Source organism: Lemur catta, chromosome 10 (assembly GCF_020740605.2).
Source record: "Lemur catta isolate mLemCat1 chromosome 10, mLemCat1.pri, whole genome shotgun sequence".
In the NCBI taxonomy this organism is placed as follows: Eukaryota; Metazoa; Chordata; class Mammalia; order Primates; family Lemuridae; genus Lemur; species Lemur catta.
The window spans coordinates 68,287,224-68,312,698 of record NC_059137.1 but is presented as its reverse complement, the minus strand read 5'-3'; the positions used below and the strand labels follow the sequence as shown (position 1 = coordinate 68,312,698).

At 35.8% G+C, this 25,475-nt stretch overlaps 1 protein-coding gene across 1 annotated transcript in view; it reads left to right on the top strand.

Moving 5' to 3' along the window:
* The window catches only part of LOC123646038 (aldehyde dehydrogenase 1A1), a 52,511-nt gene extending 27,781 nt beyond the window's left edge, over positions 1–24,730 (top strand). Inside the window, exons 6-13 of the mRNA XM_045562662.1 lie at positions 1,513–1,641; positions 2,922–3,035; positions 7,423–7,525; positions 9,090–9,274; positions 13,943–14,107; positions 16,308–16,465; positions 19,827–19,901; positions 24,133–24,730. Coding sequence (XP_045418618.1) covers positions 1,513–1,641; positions 2,922–3,035; positions 7,423–7,525; positions 9,090–9,274; positions 13,943–14,107; positions 16,308–16,465; positions 19,827–19,901; positions 24,133–24,205 — 1,002 coding nt within the window. The 3' untranslated portion in view covers positions 24,206–24,730. The remainder of the gene's footprint in view (positions 1–1,512; positions 1,642–2,921; positions 3,036–7,422; positions 7,526–9,089; positions 9,275–13,942; positions 14,108–16,307; positions 16,466–19,826; positions 19,902–24,132) is intronic.
* Positions 24,731–25,475: the final 745 nt, after the last annotated feature.

The window sequence follows — 25,475 nt, the reverse complement described above, 5'->3', positions numbered from 1 at the left end:
TTATTCTCCTATATCATTCTCAAATTAAGAAAAAAGAGTTGTAATACTATTAGCTTTAGTAATAAAGCTTTCTCCAACACAAATGGATTCTTATATATTTGTTAAATGTGGAGCAAATGTAAGATTTGTTGAACTTGGTCTCCCTAAGTCTAAATGTCTTAGATGTGAATGAGGTAGTCCAAAAACCTATCTATATCCTGGCATGTCTCTTGAGAGCATTTCAATACTATAGTATCAACAAATCTTAACCTTTCACTCTTCATGTTATTTTTAAAAAGTATCATGTCCTCTTTTTAAGAGCCATGTATTACATATATATGGCAAAGTGCTCATCGCTGGCATATCTATGGGTCACCATTTTAGTGAGATGTTTTAGTAGGGTCTACTAGTCTCTGACACTCTTTGTCTCCTCATTGCGGCTTCTCATTACAGAGAAGAGTACCAACCACAGTGTTCTAATCCTGAAAGATACCTTTAAACTAAAATGGAAGAAACAATGCCAGAGGCATTTAGAGCACTGCATGGAATATATTGTGCCTTAAGATAAGAGGCTCTGATATTCCAAATTCTTCTTAGACAAGGTAGTATTTTTAAGCAGAATTGTGAAGATTTCCTTTAAAGCTCAACAAACAGGAAAACTATCTAAATGATGTCACTTTAGCTGACATACTTCAAAGGGCCAAATAAAGACGTGAAGCATCTTGAAGTTTTTAGCTGAAGAAGTGGCTATTACTTATCTTCCACTCCAATGAGATTGAAATGTACCTATATCAACACTTTCAACGAAATTCCTCATTAATTCAAAAATCCCAATAAAATCTATGAAAACTATGTAACTTCAAATAGTAATAACAGATAATATATACTGTGTGCCTATGATGAACCAGTCAGTGTGTCAAGCTGTTGGCCCACTTTCTTGATTAATCCTCAGGAGACCTTCTGAGGTGGAGAGGACCGTTATCATCACTTAAAGATGATGCAGTTGTACACACAGAGCAAGTAACTTGTGTGACTTCACATGGCTGGTAGTGACTGAGCTGAGATTTGAACCCAAGCACTTGGTTCCTGGACCCAGAATATCTTTGTCTTTAATAAGATATTTGTCCTAGAAATAAATGCTACTAATGATACAATTAGGTAAATAAATATAATAAATCACTTATGGGTTGGCAGGAATACTCATACTTTCTAAACACAGATAACTTATAATATGATTAATGGTAAGCCGAACCACGCAGTGATTTTTATCTTCCTGGTAGAACAAGAACTCAAATTGACAGCACTTGATTGAACATTGGAGCCCTCTCCTACTCTTTTCCCATATCTAGTTTATTTAGAGCATTTTAGTATTTACTAGTTGCTTTTATCAATGAAGTTAGAGTACACCAGATGGTTACACAAAAGTACTACGATTATTTTTTAATATCTGCAGGGGGTTTATCATGTAAACTTAGATTAGCAAATGTGCTTTTCAGCAATACAAAGAATCTCTTGTTATATATTGCTTTCTAGTGGAATTTCCCATTGGTCATGCTGATTTGGAAGATAGGGCCTGCCCTGAGCTGTGGAAACACAGTAGTTGTCAAACCAGCAGAGCAAACTCCTCTCACTGCACTCCATGTGGCATCCTTAATAAAAGAGGTAAGTCTCCTAAATCAAACTATGTACAACAACTCCAGTCCTAATGTATAAGAGGAGGACTTCATTTGGTGCTACTGCCAGCTACATTATTTACAAAAGTCTCCTGTCCAGTGTGGGGATGCATTTAGCATGGCTGCTGGCTGGGATTCCTCACAGTTAACCCAAAGGAGTCTCTGCCCAAATGCAGACAGGAAGTCCAATGCAAGGGCTTGGTGTCAGTCACCTTGTGGTCACTTTTTTGTTTCTTTTGTCCAACTTTCATGAACATAAATTCATATTGAAATTGATATTATATTCTTTCAAATTTTGAAATGTTAAGTTGGTTTGTCACTTCCACTAATGGCCTGGTGGTTTCTGGAAATTTGTTCAAACTATTATAGGATATGTGAAGATTGGAGGCCTCTGTGCAAATGTGCTTGTTTGTACTCTTAGGCCACATTATTTCTAAACACATCTACCCATAGGTGGATATGTTTATTTTCACTTTTATATTATGGTTTCCTCTGCATTTGTCTTCCTGTTCAAAAGTGACAAAAGAGCGCATGAAACTTGTTTTCATCAACTACCTGTATTGTGTTAATATACTTCTGTTGCAAACAATTCATTGTCCTTTTCCTTCATATCTTACCAAATCTTAAATAAATTTCATTCATTATAAAATTCAGTTTAGGAAATCTGAATTCATATCTTAAAAATATTCTTTATTTCCAATTAAAAACAGGTAAAAAAGATGTCAAAATGAAACATTTTTATTCAATTAACATGAAATTTTAATGTGCCCTACTCAGTTCCCACACTTTCTACCTGAATTCTTTAACTGGGGTTGAAATCAAGCCTGAAGTGCGATCATAAAGGGGTTGACCATGCTTATTTACCATTTTACTGATTAAATAATGCCAGTGGGGACTCACACCTCAGCTGTTATGCCCTGAGCAATTGACAACAGCTAGAAACTAAAAATGAGAGATCCCTTTAGCTTCTTAGTTTTGCTGGTGGGGATAATGAGCACATTGCTTTCTTTCTATGTCAGTAATTTACCAAACACTTATACTTTCTTTGTGAGTTACTATGATGAAATTTGAGACAGTTATCAGTGGGGCAATAATCCGTAGCCTCACCCTGGGGAAAAATGGACCTTCAGTAATGCAATGCTTGAGGTTATTTTTATGTGGGCTAATAATAACTGTAATATATTGCTAATAATATATAATAACTATAATAACAACAATAATAATAAAGAATAAAACCACTTAGGTAAATTTTCCTTTTTTACCTCTCAGGCAGGGTTTCCTCCTGGAGTAGTGAATATTGTCCCTGGCTACGGGCCTACTGCAGGAGCAGCCATTTCTTCTCACATGGATGTAGACAAAGTGGCCTTCACAGGATCAACAGAGGTAATATCACTAACTCAGCCCAGAAATTAAGAATGTCTGCATCTCCAGCTACCAGAAGCATGTTTTATGTAACTATTTTTAGGGTAACACTTTCTTAAAAGTTCTTTTTAATGAGTTTTTCCTTATTTTAACCCTCAAATATATGTATAGAACATAAGCAGATTTAATTTGGATGAAATGAAATACTTATTACAAACTCAGAAGGACTAGAGTGAACTATTTTTAACATGTTCTCATTATTTCTGATGAGAAATATGGCTGCTGAGACCTTGTCCTATGATTAGCAAGCTTTACTCTAGAAAATGTAAATTAGGCCATAGGTGATTTGTATGAAAGGATGTAATGTTATCCTGTAGATTATGAAAATTAAATAGTAGAGCCTCACCCATAGCTCCTTATTTGGGGCCCTCTCCTCTTTAGACATTCAGACAGGGAGCCAGAAACTCAGCTTCCTTCAATGTTACACTTGGCCTAGCCTAACTTTTCTGACTGTGTGGCTCAAACTTGGCCATCCAAAGGTTAAAGAACAGGACCCCAACCATGAGCACTGCAATGAGATTCCCATTTACTGAGGTGATTTTCTATCCTAAGCAAAAGAAAGTGGTGAGATCATACTGTGCCAAGAAAAATAAATCCTTGAGTCATTCTGTTAGATAATATGACATTGTTAGATGCTCAATGCAGTAACTGCTGTATGCCTTTCATTGGTATACAGTATAGAGGATGAAGAGTGTGGATGACCCCATCTTAGAAAGCTACCGAGGCAAGTAAGAAACAAGGCAGGATGTGACCAGTACTAAAATATGTACAAAGTGTTGTCAGTGGGTTCACAGGAAGGAATAATGATGTCCAAATGGGTGCTAGAATTTGCAGTGTGTGTTTAGAATTTGTTCCTTTTATTTAACTCCCTTTAGATTGAGAAGCAAAAACAATGTTCCAGATAGGGAGAGGAGGCTAATCTGATTGTTTTATAATCCTAATTAGCCACTCCAATATAAAGAAATGTTTACATAAAGGACAGAAATGGCAGAAAATCGAATTTTATTTCTCTTGATCTTTTTAAAATCAGGTAAATACATATATTTTTTTTCCTTGTTTTTCATAGACCTAGAGTAGAAAAAGTTTGCATTCTATAAATCCCTAATTGAGGCAGAGGGAAGCCAGCCCCACATTTAGGATTCACTGTGAATAAAACAAATGGGAATGTTCAAGACGTGGCAATAAATTTTAAAATGGTGAAATCACAGGTTGACATCGTAGCAGACAAGGCAAGGGAAGAATGGAACAAATTCCTCAGGCTGGACTTCTTGACCTTCCCCAGTAGGGAATCCATGTGGCTTTCAAGGCCTAGATCCCACACCTGCTCACTTCTCCAGTTCATCTGGACCAGGAGATGCTGTTCCCTGATCCCAACTCCAGCATCACTGCCTGTTTGTCTTGGCTCAACCCCAAGCCTCTATTGTATTTGGGGAGGTGTTTTACCTACCAAACCCCCCAAACCTTGGACATTAAAAGGCTAGGAAACATCTATGTTCATATTTTGCCTCTATCCCTCCTAGCAGTGTGTCTTCAAAAGTTAAATATCCTGGCTAATTCAGTTTCTTCATTTGTAAAATGGAAACAATAATATCAACCTTACTGAGTTGCACAGAATAAAACTAAGAGAGCTAATGAGTGGTGAAACACATAGCACCCTACCCAGCACTCAGTAAATGCCATGGTTATTATATGTGTCTGGACTCATTTCCTTTTTCTCTTTCCTCTCCCACTCTTTAATTTCTCACAATAATTTAGAAGGTGTGAGGGAAGAGCTTTCTCTCCCTATAAATTTTCCCCATCTCTGCCACCTGCCCCGTCACTTCCTGATTATTCCATGCACCTTTTCATTCCCACATGCTTTCTGTTCACATGTGGTCATAACCTGTTCCAACCTGGCTCCCCCCACATATCCCCTGGATGGCCTTCTCCTCACCACTACAGTCGCAGGAGCACTCTGAATTTAACAACAGCCGTCTGTGTTCCCATTGGCCGTGATACACAACTGTAAGAGCACATGCCCGTGGCCTTTTTATGTGTCATTCTCTAGACTCTTGTTCATTATCATCTACCAAAACCAGTAGAGTGACTAATTCTAAATAAGTATAAAGAATTAGGTGTGAATAATATGATTTTAGAAGCTACACAGAAAAACCCATCTTAATTCCAGTGTGTGGAACTTAGGTCCATGCTCCCTGGAACGAACCTCTTTTAGCTTCAGGTTTGTTGCTGGGCAGGTATTAGGGAACTTGGCAAATACCATGAAAAAGGCAATGGATTCCCTCCTTTGTGGTCATTGTAGCAATGACTCCCATTCTAACAACATTTTTAGCAAGGTAAGAACTTTAATGTCCCATGAGATTCGTGTAAAACAGGAACCTACTCACACTGTGCAAAACATAGTAAGTTATATACTTTTCATGAGTGTTTGCTACTTCTGCCCCAGGTGGCAATGCCACAATATCATAGCATAGACTATTTACCTGTAGTGCTTATAGTTCTTATCTTTTCTTCATTGTAAACCTCTTTGAGAAAAAAGATGAATCTTTACTTTTTTCCAAGTAAAGGAAAGAAATCATGAGACAAAAAAATCAATGTTTCCTTGCTTGGGCTTAGACTTTTGGAAAAATTCAAGCAAGCCTTTTATTGGCCACTTAAACTTGCACTAAGCAAAAGTATAACCTTTCTTTCTCATCCACACTTCTAACCATTCTTCACACTAGTCTTTTGATATCTGTAGCTTTCAGAAAAATAATTCTGATTTTACTCCCGTTCCCAAGATAAAAGTTATCTACTTTAATAGAGTTTCTCCAGTAAACCTAAGTTTAAAAAAAGGGGGAAAAAAAAAAAGATGCAGAAAAAAATCGGGGAACTCAAAGAGGGAAAGGCAAAGAATGTTATCTAGAATAAAGAAAATTCTTAAATCACCTTAAATGAAAATTCAACTTTTGAAAATAGTCTTTAGGAGTATGTTGTAGAAGGAAAATGAAACACAAGAGACATTTCAGACTGGGTTCCCCAATGAAAGTCTACTTTTAGTTTATTTTTATTAATCTACTCTTAAGTATTTAATTTAGAATCATGAAATCTTTAAGATGAAAACATTAGATTAGTTAATGCTTTATTCTATAATGCACTGTAGCAGTTAGTTCAGTAACCACACAAAATTTATACATACACTTAGCAAGCATCTACTTTTGTTCAGTTAGAATAGACATTTTTTATTAACATCTGGCATGTGTATTAGGCATATTTTAAAATAAACCCAGAGAATAAAAGAAGCAAAATAAAGTGAATTATATTAAAAAAAAAAAAGAAAAGTTCATTTTAGTGGATTAAGGCTCCAATGAAAATGATAAAAAATAATTATAAAACAAGCCAAGTTTTAGAGATAGAAAAACAAGAACAACAATAGAAAGTAATCTTGAAGGGAAGTGATCCACCAAGAAAAAAAAAAATTGTAGACAATAGAGGTAACTAGCATTAAAGAAGAAACCAGACTAGTAGGATTCCAGCCAACTGAAGTAGCAGCAGAGCACAGATCCAATTTCTTTCTTCTACTTCACTGTTCAGAGTGTGAGTGTGTTATGGGGGAGGAAAGAGAGAGAAGTCTGTCAATCAATCAACAGTTAAGTGAGCCCACTATGGAGAGATGCTACTGAGGAGAGGTCTGCAGTGTTAGGGTATCGTCACTGCTACCAAGGAGGTAACAATCTGTTTGGGGAATTTATGTCTATACAAATAATATAACCTGAGGCAGACTCGGAAAGAGTCTGAGGTTCTTTGGGAGACCAGGAGAGGAGTGTCGTTTCTACCTAGAGTCATCAGGATTCAGGGAGAAGGTAAGATGTGAGCTGGACTGGAAAGAAGGGTAGAACGTGGAGGCAGCCCAGGTTGGGTGGGCATATCATGAGAAGAGAGATGAGATTCAGGAGGTGGTGAATATGCCAGTTGGGCTGGATGGAGTTCTCTGGATGTCAGTAGGGGGATGAAAAGTCATAGTTGTGATTGGGTCATGATATGTCTGATCAATCCATAGAGAGATGACATTCTGATTAAATGAAAAATAACCTCCTGTGTAGCCAGACAATCAAGATCAGCTCTCATGTTCTGTATCTCTGCCCTCTTACTGATGAGCATTTTTCTGATTCCTCTGTGTCTGTATGCTTGGAGAAGGGAGCTTTTTATATCTAAAGGTGCCAAATCTTGAAAAATGTCATTTAGGGGTTTCTCCTGAATTTAACTGTGAAGTTTAACTATGGCACAAACATCGTATAAATTTAGAACACTAAATAAACCTGTCTTCGTGAGAACAGATTAAGCCTTCTCCCTTTGTAATGCTCCATTTCAGGTTGGCAAAATGATCAAAGAAGCTGCGGGGAAAAGCAATCTGAAGAGGGTGACCCTGGAGCTTGGGGGGAAGAGCCCTTGCATTGTGTTTGCTGATGCGGACTGTGAGTATGAGCTGCTTTAACTCTTCACCCTGCGTCCTTTGTTGTGTCTGATCATGACATTCAATGAACTTAAATTTTACAAAAGGGTTTGCTCCTAACATCAAAGTGTAAGGAATTAATCAGAGTCCAGAATTACTCTTGAAAATCTCTTAAATTGTCCTAAACTTATTAAAACATTAATAAGTTTAACACAAACACAATTTCTTCCTGGTTTGGAATAGATTGCTATTTCCTCACCTTAACTCTAGATAACATAAATGTTTAGTATTTAGGTGCCATGATGTATTTTTTAAAATTCCATATCCTTAATTGTTAGTATCATATTAAGCATAATGAGATACCCCAGAGACATGTCGCACTGAGACTAAAATGGGGAGACAGAAGTTTCACACTTGCCATCACCGTTCCCTCTCAGTCAAATGCTCATTAAATGAAATGGCCAGAAGAAAATCATACCTACTATTTAAGTAATTTATCTTCTTTTTGCTAGCAAGTATAGTTGAGTTTACATATAAATCTACAATTATGATGAGATTCCACTATATCATATTCTGGGTTTATTCTAATTATGTTACCAAGTAGAATTCCTAAATAGAAGTTAATCAGCAGAAATAGATGGTCAAACATTCTTCTAACTCTTTCTTTTGTAGCTACATTATGTATTTGAGGCTGTAAACACAAATGCTTCATGGAATTGGCCTATGTTGCTACTGTGATCTTAACTGAATTTTTTTGGAACACGCTACCTTATTAAACATTCTATCAACAGGACAAGATTCCTAATTTTTCTCGACCTTTCTGTAAACTGCTCCTACTACAACTTAAGCCAGTGTGATTAGTTTACAAAATAAATAAAAACACCCAATTGCTATAATGTTCAGTTGCATCTTCAGCATTTAGAAAATTAAAATGCAAAGAAAACTTTACTCTTGTTTAGGATTTACTAAGGAAGCAACCTATTTCTTCCTGTTAAGGTACATTCTACTACCTAAAATAAATGGGTAAGAAAAATTTATAGGCATATATGAAATAATATGATATGCTTTAGATAGATTTTGAAAATGTCTTTGCTAGAATAAGATCATAGGGTAGGTGAGTATTAGTAGTTTTTTGCTGGGTTTTTTTTTTTTTTAGTTCCCCCACCCCTAAATATCACTTTTCCTCTTTATCAGAGTATTTAAGAATATTTTGAGATTATTTAATACAATAGACATTTCAAATTTTCTTAGTAAAAACGAGGCCTGAAAGATTCACAGTCATCTAATTACAAATGGAGATATTCATAAAAACATCTGCAATTCTTGATAATGTCCATATTAAAGTTACAATGATAAACACTATTTTTTTCAGATTCTGCTATTTGTTCCTATTATTTCCATGGTAAATAAAAGATCAGAAATATTAATTTGTCACCAGGCTGTTAAGAGGTGGACTGTATTTGAGCCCATGTCTGACTATACAACTCATAACTTTTCTTTATCACCATATTGCCTCTACGAAATGCATTATAAATATATAATCTTTAGAAAATATCTCTTCTTTAATGTGAATGTCTTCCTTGCAGTGGACAATGCTGTGGAATCCGCACACCATGGGTTATTCTACCACCAGGGCCAGTGTTGTGTAGCTGCATCCAGGCTTTTTGTGGAAGAATCAATTTACGATGAGTTTGTTCGGAGGAGTGTAGAGCGGGCTAAGAAGTACGTTCTTGGAAATCCTCTGACTCCAGGAGTAAATCAAGGCCCTCAGGTGAGTATACAATAGAAGGGATAGCATTTTCAGAGGACAAGAACAAAGTATCTTCTTTAGGCCTAGATTTCATTGTATAAGATTACTTCCCATCTATGTGTCTTCGTAGGTAAAAATACTGTTCCATTTTGGTGATTAAAAAAAAATCAATTCCCAGTGATAAAAAAAATCATTCTGTTTTGTGTTGCCCAGTTTTCCTGCCTAGAAACAGTGTAAGAACCATGCTGGAAATTAAAGACATGAGGGAAGTTAACAAATGCTATACAGTTCTTGCTCTCCTCAATCTGCACACCTCTTGATTCCTGTAACTGTTCTCTGTCCATTTTGAAGTTCTTATACTTTCCTATCATTTCTTCCTCTGAATCAATCTTCCATCTCAGCTGCCAACCAACAGACATAGAAATCATGCCCCTAAATCTTCTGCAAAGTCTTCAGTTACTCTGACCCTCTAATGGGAGCATGAGTGTTCTAAAAGGTCCTCAGTTTCTGGGTTTGTGACAAACTTCTCATTCAGTTATTAAAGCTCCTAGGGCTCCTAGTTTTCTTTGAGCAATTATCAGTAAAAGCGTCTCTCTCATTTATCCAAAGGTCACCTTTCCCTCTTCCTTGTACAGGTCTTTGTTCATTATCTGTTATTCACGCTCCTACATTTTGGTTCTGAATTTCCTCCTGCCCTTTAGGGTCTTGCTCTAAAGCAGTAATTCTCAACCAGGAACAATTTTTTTGCCTCCTCCAGGGGACAACTGTCAATGTCTGGAGACATTTTGAGTTGTCATGACTTCAGTGAGGAAGAGTAGTTCTACTGGCATCTAGTGAGTAGAGGCCAGAAATGCTGCTAAACATCTTACAATGTACACGAGAGCCCCCAAACAAAATTATCTGGCCCAAATGCCAATAGGTCTGCTGCTGAGAAATCCTGCTCTAGAATGTAGACATTAAGCTTTGGAGGCTTTATTCTTTCACACTAAAGCTTATACACTGTTCCATGCTGTTGATTTGAAACAAAACACTATTCTTGACTCCTTCACTAAGCCAAAAATAAATTCAATGAACTAAAATTTGGTGAGCACTGCTATCGGATAAACCCTGAGATAGGTTCTTGGCAGTGCCGAAAGGAATAGGGAGGACAGGATCCCTGACCTCATGGAGTGAACATTCTAAGTAAGTTAGAAGAGTATCTTGAACTTCTCCTGCTTATCTCAAGATATCCAAGTAGAAGCATCTTAGAACTTAGGCAATGCCAAATATTGACACCTAAAATCCGTAAAATAATTTAATTTACAAACGCAGTAATAAGTTGCTTGATGTTGATCCCATCATATTTTATATTTGTTTTTGAGTTTAATGAGTACATAAAAGTAGTTTCCAATTTTTATCACATTTGGTAACTTTTCAAATGGATGCCAAGAAATATATTTAATTCAATATGACTTGGTAACCCATTCCATAAAAGGATAGGATTCTAAGTTTTCTCCTGTGATTATTTCTCTCTCTAAATATCTATGTATCTAAAAATAAAGCATTTTTACCATTTGATTGACAGATAGATGATAGATGATGGATGGATAGATTTGAAGAGAAAAGAGAAAGAATATCTAAGATGCTTAATCTTGAATATTGGTCAGGCAAGACTTTCCTCCATTAGGGTTCTGCACAATTCAATCAGTCTCAAAAATTGGGCTGGAATACCTCATTATTTTTAAGAGAAGGGAGTTAAAATAGACTTTTAAAAATTCCTGTTCATAGGATTTTAAAGTAAATAATCTAGTGATCTGATTAATATAAGACTATAATTGCTATAAATGAATTGATTTTTATCATAGATTGCACTAAGTAGCCTAAGTAGGTATGCTGCAACTTTAAGAAATAAGACTGAAAATCCCCAAGCTTCTTTATTTTTAAAAATATTCATCTGTTGTTATGAGCAACAGCTTATGGTAAAGGAACATTCATTCACTTAACGTTAGTGTGTTGCCTCATCCTCTGGTGGCTGAGTGAGCTGAGGCTTTTTAAATATAATTATAGAATATTTCCCATTAAATGTAAAAACAAAACAATTACAGAGAAAACAATCAGCAAAGAGGTTTGTTTTGGGGAAAAAATTTTGCAAGATTTTTTAAATTTCTAATATTACCAACAAAATATTTGGGGATGGAATAGTTGCAATATATATAATGTATGTATATTTTGCACATTTATATTATGTGTGTGTTCATATGTATATTTTTCTTCATTTGTAAAGTGATTTTTCTATTTGACTTCACAGACAAAAATGTGAATTTCCTTAGAAACTTGGAAAAATCAGTCCTTTTAATTTGAAAATGATATGTACATAAACTGTGTTAACACATCAGCAGAGTAGCATCCTGTTAGAGTGTGGAAAGGTGGGCGTTTGAGTTACAGGCTAAATTTAAAATCTAACTTTCATGAGAGTCTATTTCCTCATCTGTAAAATAGTGATAGCAGGACCAAGTTTGTGGGATCATTCTGCAGGGAAATGAGATAATCCACGTAATTCTTCCATCAGAGGGTTGAGTTTGCTGTATATGCTCAAGTCTCTGTTAAATAAATATAAATAGAAGCATGTAATTTTCATTTATGGTGATAATTATCATACAGATCAATGACTTATTCACTCTCATTGCTCTTGTTGATCTATGGTTTCTAAATAATTTGAGGTATGTGTCAGTGTCTTTTCTCAATTTGTCTTTTTCTGCAACCCATCAAGCCTAAGGAATCAAAGAATTTGCACAAACACATGAAAATGTGTGCTCTGATACTGTTACAGCAATATCATTGATACCAATCATTTCCTCACACAGTAGAGAGCCCCGGCTACAACTAGCATGGAGCAGTGCTTGAGGTCCAGAAAGAAGGCTAAGTTCACATATGGTCAATCTCACACCTTCTGAAGAAGGTTTATATTTACACTGAATGAAAATTACCCAAACCAAACTGCGTGTGCCCCTAAGTATAGCTGAAATTTTCTGTCACTTACCCCAAGCTCCAGCACAGTGTTCCTCAATCTTTCTTGTGCATCTGAATCACCCAAGGATTCAGTAGGTCTGGGGTGGGGTCCGAGAAGCACATTTTGCTACCAAGTGATGCCAGAGCTACTGGCTGTAGGACCCCATCAGTAGCAAGGCACTGAAATATGAAGTCCTGTAGTTTTAGAAGTTAGTGACCAGCTAAGTTTTCCAACAAACAAATCCTTTCAGCCTCTTTCTCTAGTACATATGCAGGGATTGGATTGTCACCAGGTATCCACTCTGCTCACAGACAGGGAAACATTATGACTTGGGAAACGTATCTTAAATTAAACACCAAAAAATCACGTGGAGGACATAGTCAGATTAATATCTTGGAATAGGACATGGATCCTTGAGTATTTACTGAAACACTAGAATATCTTAACCAAGCAGGGTCTCTCTAACACTACACCCTTAGTCTGATTATATTCAATTTAAATATCTCTTCTTAAACCCACACTACAACTTCCTTCATCTGTGAGAAATGAAGGAAGGTTTTGTTTTTGAAATATCCTATTAAATATGGTGCACTAAAGAGCATTGAACAGCATTGTATTAAATATTGTGCCAAATTTTAGAAGATAGTTTCTGGTTTCAAATAGCGCTTAATCTGTGAATAGTTAAATATGAGAGCTGGGGCCTAGAAGATTTGCAGAGCCAAAGAAGAGGATAAAGAACACTTTTTAAGTAATGAGAAGAGACAAATTAAACTGGAAAGAAACTCTACCCCCCACCTTAACTCCTGGATCTCCTGTTTTGCCTTTAATCCTTAACCCCCTCCACACCTGAGACAGACAGTTTTACCAATGATTTGGAGACTGAGAATTACCTGATCATTCAACCTCCCAAAGCAGGAATTGAAACAATATGTAACCTCCCAATGCCAGTGCATGGGGAAGAGGAATGTGTTTCTGGTGTTCACAACCAGAACTCTGGACTCATTTTTTCTTATAAAAATATATTTAAAAGACCATTTAAGTTTTGTAATACTTGTCATGTATTTAGATGTGGCCCATTTAATGAAGCACGATGGTCACAATCAGGAGAGGCCAGAAATTGGAATCAAACCTATTGACTGTCCCAATGTGACCTGAACAGGGAGGATGCCCGAACTACGTATAGTCGGAATATGATATCCAAGGGCCTGGACCAGCCCAGAGGGCGGTTCAGGAATGGGGAGATCCAAACATAGGCACAGGAGTCTTCTGAGACAAATCTAAAAGCATCTGCTTTCCAACTGCCATATCTACTTAAACCCAGCATCAAAGTTCTCTTTGTCTCCATTCACTGGTTTTACTTCAGGTAGGACTACAGTTCCCAGGTAAGTGGGTTAGATTATCAACAGGCATTTCTTCCAGAGTGAATAAATGACAATTGTGTGAAATGTTCACAGTGCTCACGTGCTTTTCTTACATAACTGTAATACAACTATTTACCTTCAAGGGTTCTTCTCCAAAACATTATGAGAACAAAATCTACCCAAAGAATGAATCTGAGCCTCTGTTAGCTGTTTTGATTCAATCTTTGATTTAATAACAATATCTTAGCATTTTGAAACCCTCAACAGGCCCAGCAATGTGTTATCTTTACAATATCTTTTTGTGTGTGTGTGCCTTTTAATGTGATATTTTTCAAACAGATTGACAAGGAACAACATGACAAAATACTTGATCTCATTGAGAGTGGGAAGAAAGAAGGGGCCAAACTGGAATGTGGCGGAGGCCCCTGGGGGAACAAAGGCTACTTTATCCAGCCCACAGTTTTCTCTAATGTTAGAGATGACATGCGCATCGCCAAAGAGGAGGTAAATGGTTTCATTCTGTCCTGTTGTTGCCTTGCTTTGTCTGCATGTGTGAATACAGAGTGTCCCCTTAAGATTCTCACCTCTTTGAACATCTTTCAAAATAAATGTTACTCTTTATTTCTCATGAAGGTTTGTGATCAAGACTAAAAGTAGTAAGGAATCCATTGGGCCAGCCAAACATTTTCAGCCAAACAGATCAGGATGCTGAACAATTTCTAGGTGCTTCCTTCACAGCTTTAAAATAAAGGAAAAAAATTCTGTCATTTGTGGCAACATAAATGAACCTGGAGGACACTGTGCTAAGAGACACATGCCAGGCACAGAAAGACAAATCCAGCATGATCTCACTTATACGTGGGATCTAAAAAAGTGAAATTCACAGAAGCAAAGAGTGGAATGGTGGTCACCAGGGGCTTGGGGAGTGGGGTGTGAGGGTGGGAGTTGCTGGTCAAGTGTACAAAAGTTCAGTTAGGTAGAAGAAGTAAGTTCAAGAGATCTATTTTAAATATGGTGACTATAATTAATAACATATTGTATACTTCAAAATTATGAAGAGAGTAGATTTTAAGTGTTCTTACCACAAAAAAATAAATAAGTACTTATATTCTACCTGCTGGTTCCATATTTGTCCTATGGACTTTTGCTACATAACAGCCATCTATATATTTGAAAATAGCATTCATCCCAATGTCACTCGCCATCATCTGTGTGCTGTTAACCCTATATTTTTTAGCTGTTAGACTTCCTAATTTTGTACATTATGGTTAAATATTTGGTGACTGTATATGTATCTGTGTATATTGTGTAAATAAATGAATATATGTGTGTATATACATTTATATTAATATTTATGTACATGCTCACCAAATATTTAACTACAACATACAAAATCAGGAAGAAAAATTAGAGCTGTTGTTCTTGCATATATTGATTAATACCAGATAAAAAGGACTAGGAAAAAGATCTTCACTCAAGGAAATATTTATTGTGTTCCTACAATATTCATAGTGGAACAGCTAGCTTGCTACTTCAAAGTGGGAGCCTGGAGCCATGTGCTAAGTTCAATTAAAATTATGTAAAATATGAACACATTTAGAGCAGCAGCTGCTGTATGTCTGGGTCCTGGGTTACAATCTCGTGATTAGATTTACAACCTTTGGAGATATGCACTCAAGTCTCTACTGACTGGTAGCCCCTACCCCTCTAACACTTAAAGCAGTGGTGAACACAAGAAAACCATTTGTCGCTTCTGATGTTTGCCTCCCCTTATTCATGTTTCCCAGAAAATTCTGGTAACACTGAGTGGAATTCCCCCTTTTATTTAATTTTAATAAATTTCTTATTGAACTATAATGTAGGAGCTTGATTTTTAAGAGAAAATTCAATTGTCTTTCTCCCACCTGGGGCTGAGATACAGAATAACTTGAGTTTGGGCTGCACTACCTGGAGAGTCTAGTAAAAGTGAGAGTATTTTAGGCTAAGATAAACAAATTGTGATTTTTAGTTATTTTCTGCAACTATAGCCATTGCTAATGAACTCAAGCTTTGATTGGTAAGGGTGTTTCAGGATTTAAGCTCTTGCAGTAATGAACCATTCTGTTTAGTATATGTAAGTTGCATAAGATTTGGCTACAGAGTAGAATCTGAACAAAAATTCATGTTGTTTTACCTACCTTGACTAATTATGAAAATATCTAAGTACAGTAAAATAGTTAATATTTCAACAAATGGTATACTGGTATTTAAAAGACAATTACTATTATCAATCATTGCCTATTCATTTATCCAGGAGAGCAAGCATTGCTTTCTGGAGCTCACTGTTTATATGTAGTAACTTGGAAGATGAGGAAAACTAGGGAGAGAATTTTAAATGGCCCTAAATGAAAAAGAAATTCTGAAGTTAATGATTTGATGCACAATTATAAGTTCTTGCAAGCTTCATTCCAACATCTAGAAAATGAACATTGCCTTAATTATTTGTGCCCTATCTTGTTCCAAAGAGAACTTAACACATGACCATTACCTATTCTCACCTACCATTTCTGCAGCTACTTGTTTGGATTCTTATACATAGGTTTGAAAATAGAAGCAAAATCTTAATCAATTTAGGATAGTTTATTTTAAAAAAATGCAGTATCATGTGAAATATTTAGTTTTAATGTATAATTTTGATTTATTTAATCCATTTCTTATGGTATAGATATTTGGACCAGTGCAGCAAATCATGAAGTTTAAATCTTTAGATGACGTGATCAAGAGAGCGAACAACACTCACTATGGGTTATCAGCAGGAATCTTTACCACAGACCTCGATAAAGCCATAACAGTGTCCTCTGCTCTGCAGGCTGGGACAGTGTGGTAAGTCAACCCTAAGCAATGCAGCGTTTTCAACGTTAACGACATTAACAGGTTACCTTAAACCGTTTTAGACTTGGATTTTTCATTTGGAAATACATGGCCTGCTGGAAAAGCAGTTACTGCCTTAAAAAACAAAACAAAACAAACAAACAAACAAAAAAACCTGCCATATTTTAAGAACTCACATGGAAGGATGTTTTCTTTAACTCTTTCCAGCCTGAAATTGCTTACCCAAAATATTTTACTGATGTTTGATTAATACAAAGAAATTACTAAGTAATTTCTAGACACTTGGCACTATGCTATATACAAATGACATAAAAGAAAAGTTCTGTTTTAATCAAGTTTAATTAGATAAAAAATATTCATTTAGTACCCTAATACATGCAAATATTTAAATTTTATATCACCTTCTTACTCTGGGATTATTAGAGCTGTCTTGAAGTTCTTAATTTAGAAGAACTCATTGAGCTTTGAGGAGCGTGTCACTCTCATTTTTGATCTAGTTTCTGTCTCTGATGTTTATACATTAATTTAAAGGTTATAAATGCTAATGCTGCTTCTCTCAAACTGTTGCATTCCCTGCCCAATCCCCAGCCCCTGGCCCTGGCCAGTTCTCAGTCATTTTTTTTTACATCAAACCTCACTTTGTTCCCTCAGTCTGGCAACAGCCCAAGATTATTTTCCTTCCCAATACTAAGTCACACATATTCCAGCTTAAAAAAAATGCATTAAAAAAAGTATTTATCCTTAAGAGAAAAATCCTTGCTGTTTTTGAGCACTGTAGAATCTTTTCTCTTAGCCAAAGGGAGAGTCAGCATTTACTAAATGTTTACTCTATGTTAGGCACTGCACTGTATTCTTACATTCATTGTTATCTCAAATTTATGAATGAAAAATGAAAGCTTAGTGAGGTAGATAATTTATCAAGATCACACAATAAGTAATAGAGCTGAGAGTCAGACTTATTTCAGACTTTAAAACTGTGGTTCTCAACCCTTCGTTAGAATCATCTGGGGCTTCCAAAATATATAAATTGATGTGAAGTAGAGGAGAATGTATATCAATACACCAATTATGGCAATGCTATGGTTTGAAAGTCTCCTCCAAAATTCTTATTGAAATATACTTGCCATTGTAACTGTATTAAGAAGTGGGGCCTAATGGGAGGTCTAGGTGATGAAGGCAAATGAATGTCGTTATCACAGAAGCAAGTTAGTTATACTGAGAGAGGGCTGTTATAAAACCCAGTATAGCCACTTGTGCTTTGCTCTTTTGCATGCACTTTTTTGGTTTTCCATCATGGGATGTCACAGCATGAAGGCCCTTGCAGGACACCAGTGCCATCCTCTAGGACTTCCCAACCTCTAGAATCATGAGACAAATATATGTCTGTTGTTTGTAAATTACCTAGTCTGTAGTATGCAGTTACAGCAACAGAAAACAGGCTAAAACAATCTTGCTGATTGGGTTTGAGCATAGGTCTTTTATTTAAAGGGTATTCTTAAAAGTAATTCTAATTTGCAACCAGAGCTAAGAACTGCTACTTAAAAGCCTGATTCCCTCTGTAATGAGATGTTTTCTTTCCAACACCTCTAAATAAAATTGAGGAAATTCTTCTGCGATAGTCAGTATGGCTAGTGATCCTGTAGAATTTGTCTATGACTGATAAAAATATTAATAAAATTCAGCATTACTATTGTACATATGTATATTATGTCCATTTACTACAGACATACTATGTACCAAGTACTACAACAAGCATATTCTACACCTCATTTTCTGTGTGCCCTGAAACAATGCTGTTAAATAGTAGCATCTCCCCTTTACATTTGAGGAAACACATGCTTAGAGAGCATCGATAGTATTTTGAATCCACAGTTTTCACTAAGTGAATATGTCTCAGTCCTCCATTAATTTATACTAAAATAGTTTCATTACCAATGTAGAGTCAAAACAGAAAACTTATCTTCTGCATTTTTTTAACAAACACAAGTTTCAGGTTTTTGATTTTGAAAAATAGAAAGGTACATGCCTAAAATTCATAAAGAAACTTGTTATAACATCATTTTACTGGGTGTCTTAGGAATTCCCAGTCAAGAATTTCTCTACAATTAAAACAGAGGGGACCATATTTTTATTGCTATATATCCTAGAGCATAATAATATTGTGGCATTGTCCCATCCTAACAGCTGCTTGGTGCTTTTAGGACAATGATTGAATTCCAGAGTTGCTGGGATTTTATTCACAATTTCAAAGCAGGTGTGTGGTTTTGCAATTTAAATGGGTATTAAACAAATCTCAGACAAGCTGCCTTTTAAAAGTGTAAATTTATTAAGGGAACTATTACTCCAACATGGGAGACATGGATAATAACTCTGTGGTCCGGGGAGAGTGTAAAATGCTGAGAATTGAGGTAGCAAGTGTTTTAACTGAGAAAGCATTTAATCTTACGATCAAAGTAATGACTAAATTGTTCCAAATATAATACAATTAGTCTGAAAGCCACACTGTTGTCCACCTATGATAATAGCGTAAGGGAGAGAAAAATATTTAAAAAGAACATTGTTTTCTCCTTTAAAAATTTTTTTTTCTTTTGTGTGTAATGAGAATCATGTAGGTAATTAGATTTTGCTCTTAACTTTGGCCACCAGGAAATTTAAAGCTAAATAAATTGTTCATGGCCTACATAACTGCATTCTAATTTCCCCCCCATCTTGATATTTTATCATAATTATTTCTTGAATTCTAATTATTCACATTTTTGTAATTACATTTATATAAGCATATTTAAATACTTTAAGAAATATGACAGGGAATAAACAGATTGATAATTAAGTCCAACTCCTGCCAAGGCCTCTGTTTAAGTAATTTATTGAACCAATTAATGGAGAAAAAATGAACTGAGTAATATGATACGTATTGCAATTGCAAAAGAAAATTGAATCTAGCCTATTAAGTACACAAACCCCAAGAGAACTGCAAAGCTTATTGAATACAGGCAGTGAGGAACACCCATCCAACAAATTCCAGTCTTCAGCAAACCATATCCTTCCTCCTATGGCATATTAGCTATTCTGTAATTCTAACTTTTATAATTGTAACTATGGCTTCTTAGGGACATAATATACTGCCAAAATAGCTATCCACATATGCATACATACATATTTCTACCATTTTCTTTGTTTCTAGGTGGTATATATACACATACATCCACATTCTAATTTATAGTGCTACTTTTTTGTCGCAATGAATATGTTTTATTGAAATTGAGTTCTTAAGAAGCTTTCTAAATTTCTAAAATTGCTAAATAAAAGTTATCTCATATGTTAGGTATCATCTATAATAACTTCTTTTCAGGGTGAACTGCTATAGCGTGGTGTCTGCCCAGTGCCCCTTTGGAGGCTTCAAGATGTCTGGAAATGGACGAGAACTGTAAGAATAACTTTCTGTTGATATACTTATTTCATAAAAATGGTTTTTACTCCTAAGGAATTAACTCTCGGTTGCCACCTTAAATAAAACCTGCTTCTGTTGTTTCCCGGAGAATTTATACCACCCAATAGCTTATTAAATGTTGGCTGTACCCCCATAAGTGCAGAAAGGTGCTGGCAGAAGGGAAATATAATTTATTAAGCTCCTACTATTCATAAGAGTCTGTATTAAGCACTTTATAGTGTGATCAAAATATTGCTTACTTTTAGAGTTGCTTGCTGCATAGATGAATGAAATCCATGTGGGAAACATCTCCAGAAAGGAGGTGAAAAGCTTAAAGTGGTGATTGTGTTAAGTGTGCAAATATAAGAACACTCCAGTTATTTCAATATGCCCCTAAATAAGTAAATTAGGTGCCTTATCTCAGAAAACATCAGTGTAAGAATGATTCTCATTTGTTGAAATATTATGATGTAGACTCTAAAATTTTAAATTACCTGAATAAGTTATTTTTGGAACTAAAATATAAACCTGAAGGGAAATTTGACTAAGGAAAACATGTTTTACAGTAGTGAATAGATTGAGAATATTTATACATAAATGTATTTATGAGCCTTCAGTTGCTTTTGAAACTGGGAGACTTTTTATAATAATGTTCACATACATATGTAAACACAAGTAGCGACAAGATGTTTGGTAAGTTTATTCAAGAAATTTCAACCATTTTATTTTTTTAATATTCTTGCATTTACCAATAAATTTAAAAATTCATGAAGAAAAAATACAATCTTTGTGGAATCAAACATAGTAAAACCACCCATTTGGTAAATAGCAAGTAAAAATAAGTCTTTCTTCATTTCTAAGGGTCATGAATGCATGAAGTAGCCATGTACTTTGTCATTTGTCTTAATGAATCAGCAAAATTACAATGAAACAAATATTTTTGGGGGAGCCAGCGAAATGGAGGAATGATAGAATGACCCATCAACTTTCTCAACAATGCTATGGATAAGGTCCTAGGGACATGACACTATGTTCCATCCTCTATATAACTGTGGTGGCAGGAGGGACATGTAAAAATATGTGCAAAATAACCTTACATACACTAGGTCAAGACTCCCTACCTCACGGGGGCAGAGAAAGAGTTAAACTGCAGAGCAAAGTATTGAAGGACAGGAAATCTGGACAGCACCAGACTTTAGCATTTAGGATGGCATCTCTCTGTCACTATTTTCCTCTGTTACACAAAGTCAAGGATTGTGGGTGTAGAATAAGAAGTCCTGAAGCCAAGAAAATTGTCTGAGATTTTACTTGTAGAGTAGTGAAGAGCCACGGATAAATTTAGAATGTTTTGAGGAGACAGCAGCAAAAGGTCAACCCATAGAAAGTACAAGGCATATCTGAGAAGACATCATTTGCATCTGACTAACCTGCACTTAAATCCTGACTCCACCACTTGCTAGCCATGCTGCTTGCTTCAAGTTATCTAACTTCTGAGCCTCCATTCCTCATATTTCAAATGGAGATGTTAATTTTCCTCTAAGATGGTTATGACATAATGAATGTCCAATCCCTTGCCTTGTAACTGACACAAACTGGAAACTCAAGAAATGGTTTCTTCCTACCCTCGTTTCCTCTCTTTATAATATCTATTACTGGAGAATTCTTTGGCAGAACTAATTATTTTGTGCAAAAAGCTGGAACAAAGGTTACATTACTTTGAAGGTCAGTTAGTTCATTGCTGGCCCAGCTACCTACCACATTTTCCTGGGAACAGTGAAGACAAAATAATCAAAAGGGATGAAACAACTTAAGTAGACCAAACTTGTAAATTCTGTTGAATACAGACTTTAAGGTTGAGACGTAAGGGAATCATATAAGAAAAGGATTGAAAACAGGAATCCATCATCAATAATTTCCTAAGTATCTAGAACATAGTTATATGTAATTTTCTTCTTTAAAATACAAAGGAAAAAGTTATGCTGTATTTTTTTTACTTCAAAAATTCCAGTTGAGAATCTGTGTAAGTCCAAATTTGATGAACTTAATAAATGAGTTATTTGCTGCAAGATGTTTCAAGAGAATTACTCAAGTGATAATCTCAAATGATCCCCAAGAGTTAAATTATAATTTGTCTTCCAAGGTAGAAAGGCAGAATTGATCAATTGGGAACAGAGTCCAAAGAGGCAAAAATGGTGGTCCGCGGACCCCAGTTAGTTTGATGGTGACACAGAATGCACAAGCCTTGATTTTGCATCTCTGATAGTAGGTTGGCACTGAATGGGTTAAAGGGTAAATTCCCCCTTTATGTAATGGCACTCATTCTCACTTAGGTTAGCATAGGTCCCTTGAGACATTGCTAGCATGCCAGTTTAAACTTAATTGGTCTCAGCGCCTCACAAGATATTTTCTTTCCTCCCCTCCCATAGGAAGGGAGCAAGGACATGTTGTAAACTACCAGGCTTAGAGCAGGAACTCAGATGAATATTTTTTGCTAGATATTTGTCTAGTTAGTTCAGCAAATATTTCCTCTGTGCCTGCTTCATTAGTGCCAATCTCAGGCCTGGGTACAGAGGGAAGAAACAAGTGTGACTTGTTACTAGTACCTTTTTCTTACAGTGTGGGCCCTGGACGAGAAGTGTGGGTGTCACTGGAAGTTTACTAGAAATGCAGTGTCAGGCCTCACTCCAGACATACTGAATCAGAGTCAGTGTTTGAATAACGTCCTAGAAGATTTGTACATTGAAGGTTTTATTATAGAAGTACAGAGCTAGTGACTCACAGACTTAGTAAGAAAAAGAGAAATGTGAACAGATGTCTTTGTGTTACATCATAGATATAACAGAGGTGTAAGAATCCTAAAGAGCAGGGCCTGTCTCAGCCTGAGCAGAACAATAATCACACTTATTACTCTGGAGAACTTCAGGTGCTGTGTGACATGAAATACAATGGAAAGCCTACTGGCTAAAATCATGGGTTGATTTATCTAACTCTGGGAGATAAAATACTATCTTTTAATGGGTTTCAGACAACTGAGGCTAAACCCTTTAATTGCTTTGAAGAACATGCTCATTGAAGTTTTTAAAAGGTATTTTCAGAAGCTTAACTGCGCAAGAAAATAATCAGTATAAGACTATTAGGTTACCCAGGAGAAAATGATGTCTTCTACATACCTGTCTATATAACAAGAAGGGAGGGGTAGAAAGGATCAAGATCTTATTTTTCTGTAAGCCTACATGTTCGTGAGTGTTGTCATTTTAAGAATATTTTTATGTACATGTAATTTGATCGTCTTGTCAGAACAATACAGAGTATAACTGAGCCCCAGTCCCTTTAGTTATCTCTTCAACAAAGGCTAAATCACAGCTTCTAAAACTGGTAGGAGGTTCCCATAAACCTTATGGAAAGATAGTAGGGTCCAAATGAATTGACTTGTGTTAATCCCTGATCTCTTGGGTTGGACTTAAGAGTTATATAAGCAAATGGTAGGGGAGAGAGGAGGTCATATGAAGGGGGAAAACCTACAACTGCAAAAAGCCCAACAGCCTGAAATTAGGACAATCTAACCTTGTCCTCCTCCTAAAAAGAAAACAATCATAAAAAAGAAAAGAAAAAAAACCAGAAAACTTTAATAATAAAGGTCAGGTTTTGTTTTAACAAAAATCAAAAGATATTGCTAAAACCACAGCTGCAAAATATTTTGTTTCAAGCCATATTAGGACCCTTCAGAATGATAATTTTACTCCCTCATCACTTCTGTGCCAATTCTCTGCACTTGGTATATGCAGCCCTACTTTAGTTTACAGTTTTGTTGTACTACTTTTCAGTGATTATATATTACTACCTCTCCTCTTTTACTATATCTATCTTAGATGATGCTAAACTAGAAATGACAAAAGTCTTGTTGGATTGTATTGTGTTTTGAGTAGTTAGAGCTTTTAACATCAAGTAGAATAATGTCAAAAATGGACAATTTCTGTGAAAATCAACTTACAGTATGTGATTATTTAAAATGAAAGAAATTTTAAAAACGTTTTCCCCACAAGGGGATTTATGTGAGACCAGACAGTTTTGGTTGGCTAGCTACTATACAAAATTCTCTGGACGCAGAAAATATTTTCCATTGTTCCTAGCCAGATAAGCAAAAACAAACTTGTACCAATCACGGAGTATAGTACATTTGCACTCTATGCTAACTGGTGTTTTTGGGTGTTTTTTCCCCTCTCTCTAGGGGAGAATATGGTCTCCATGAATATACAGAGGTCAAGACAGTCACGGTGAAAATCTCTCAGAAGAACTCATAAAGAAACTACAAGAGTGGAGAGAAATTCTTCAATGGCTGAGAATCTCCTATAGTCACTAATAGAGAGGGTTTTCAATACAAATTCTTTTTGTGATTTGCTTAAAACATAAGCTATTCATTTGAGTGTTAATACTATCCATAGAAAACTTGACATGTAGCTTATTCTGAGTCATTTGCCTTCTGATATGTGACCCCAAGTCCTATCCTAAATAAAAAGGGTGGATTTGGATGCCAAATCTCTGAAGCTCTGTCATAGTCATGTGCTTTTCTTTGTAGCTACTTGTCCAGGATAACCATTTCATAGAAGAGGACCAGCTGTCATTTAGCTTCTTTCCCTTAAGGACTCCTTGAAGTACTTAACACACATATTAACTACGGAGTAAGTTGCTCTGTTCTCAGTAGCTATGAAGTCCTTGGAGTGTCTTGAAATGTTTCCTAGATCTATGTCTGCTTGTCAAATGAAGTAATGCCTGAAATACTTAGCTGTAAGCTGAATATGAAGCTTAATAAAAACAACCTTGCATGACTCTTGTTAAGTTTGAATTTTCTTAAATGGAAGTTTTGGTTTTGGTGATTTACTCTCCTTGTCACTCAATATCAGTATTAAATTGAGCATGAAGATACATTTAAAGTAAAAGTCTAATCCACCCATTCTCAAATGGGTAAAGAAACATTTTATTATCCAGAGGAATTCTTGATATCAATGGCACACATTTGAGATAGATAGCATCAGTCCTTCAGTAAGCATTTATTGAATTCCTACAAAGTTCTGAGCTGGGAACTATGTTAGGTGTTGTGGAAAACAAGTGCATAGTGAATGGTCCCTCATCTCAAGGTACTTTAATTTAAAAAAGAACAAAGACAAATAAAGAATAAAGAAGGAGGCATAAAATAGAAATGTGGATTCTAAAAGCCATGAGTGCCATAACCTGACAAATGAGTAGTGATGAAATCTAACTGAGAGAATTGGGAATGGCCTCATGAAGAAAATTTGACTGGATGTGAACCTTAATGATGAGTAGATTTGCAGTGACTAAGAGGGAAAGAGATTCTACAACATAATCTCTCAGTGCATGTTCCATTGAAAAATAACTTGGAGGAATTCTATATAATATGTTTTCTTCTCGAAGTTTCAAATTACACATTGGCAGCATATTCTAAGACCAAGTTCTGAGAAATCCCGCAACCTGTTTTGTTTTATAATAATACAGGTTCTTTTCCCCCAAATTTATTTTAGCAGAGACCTTGCCTTCCCCCTACCCTCATTTAAC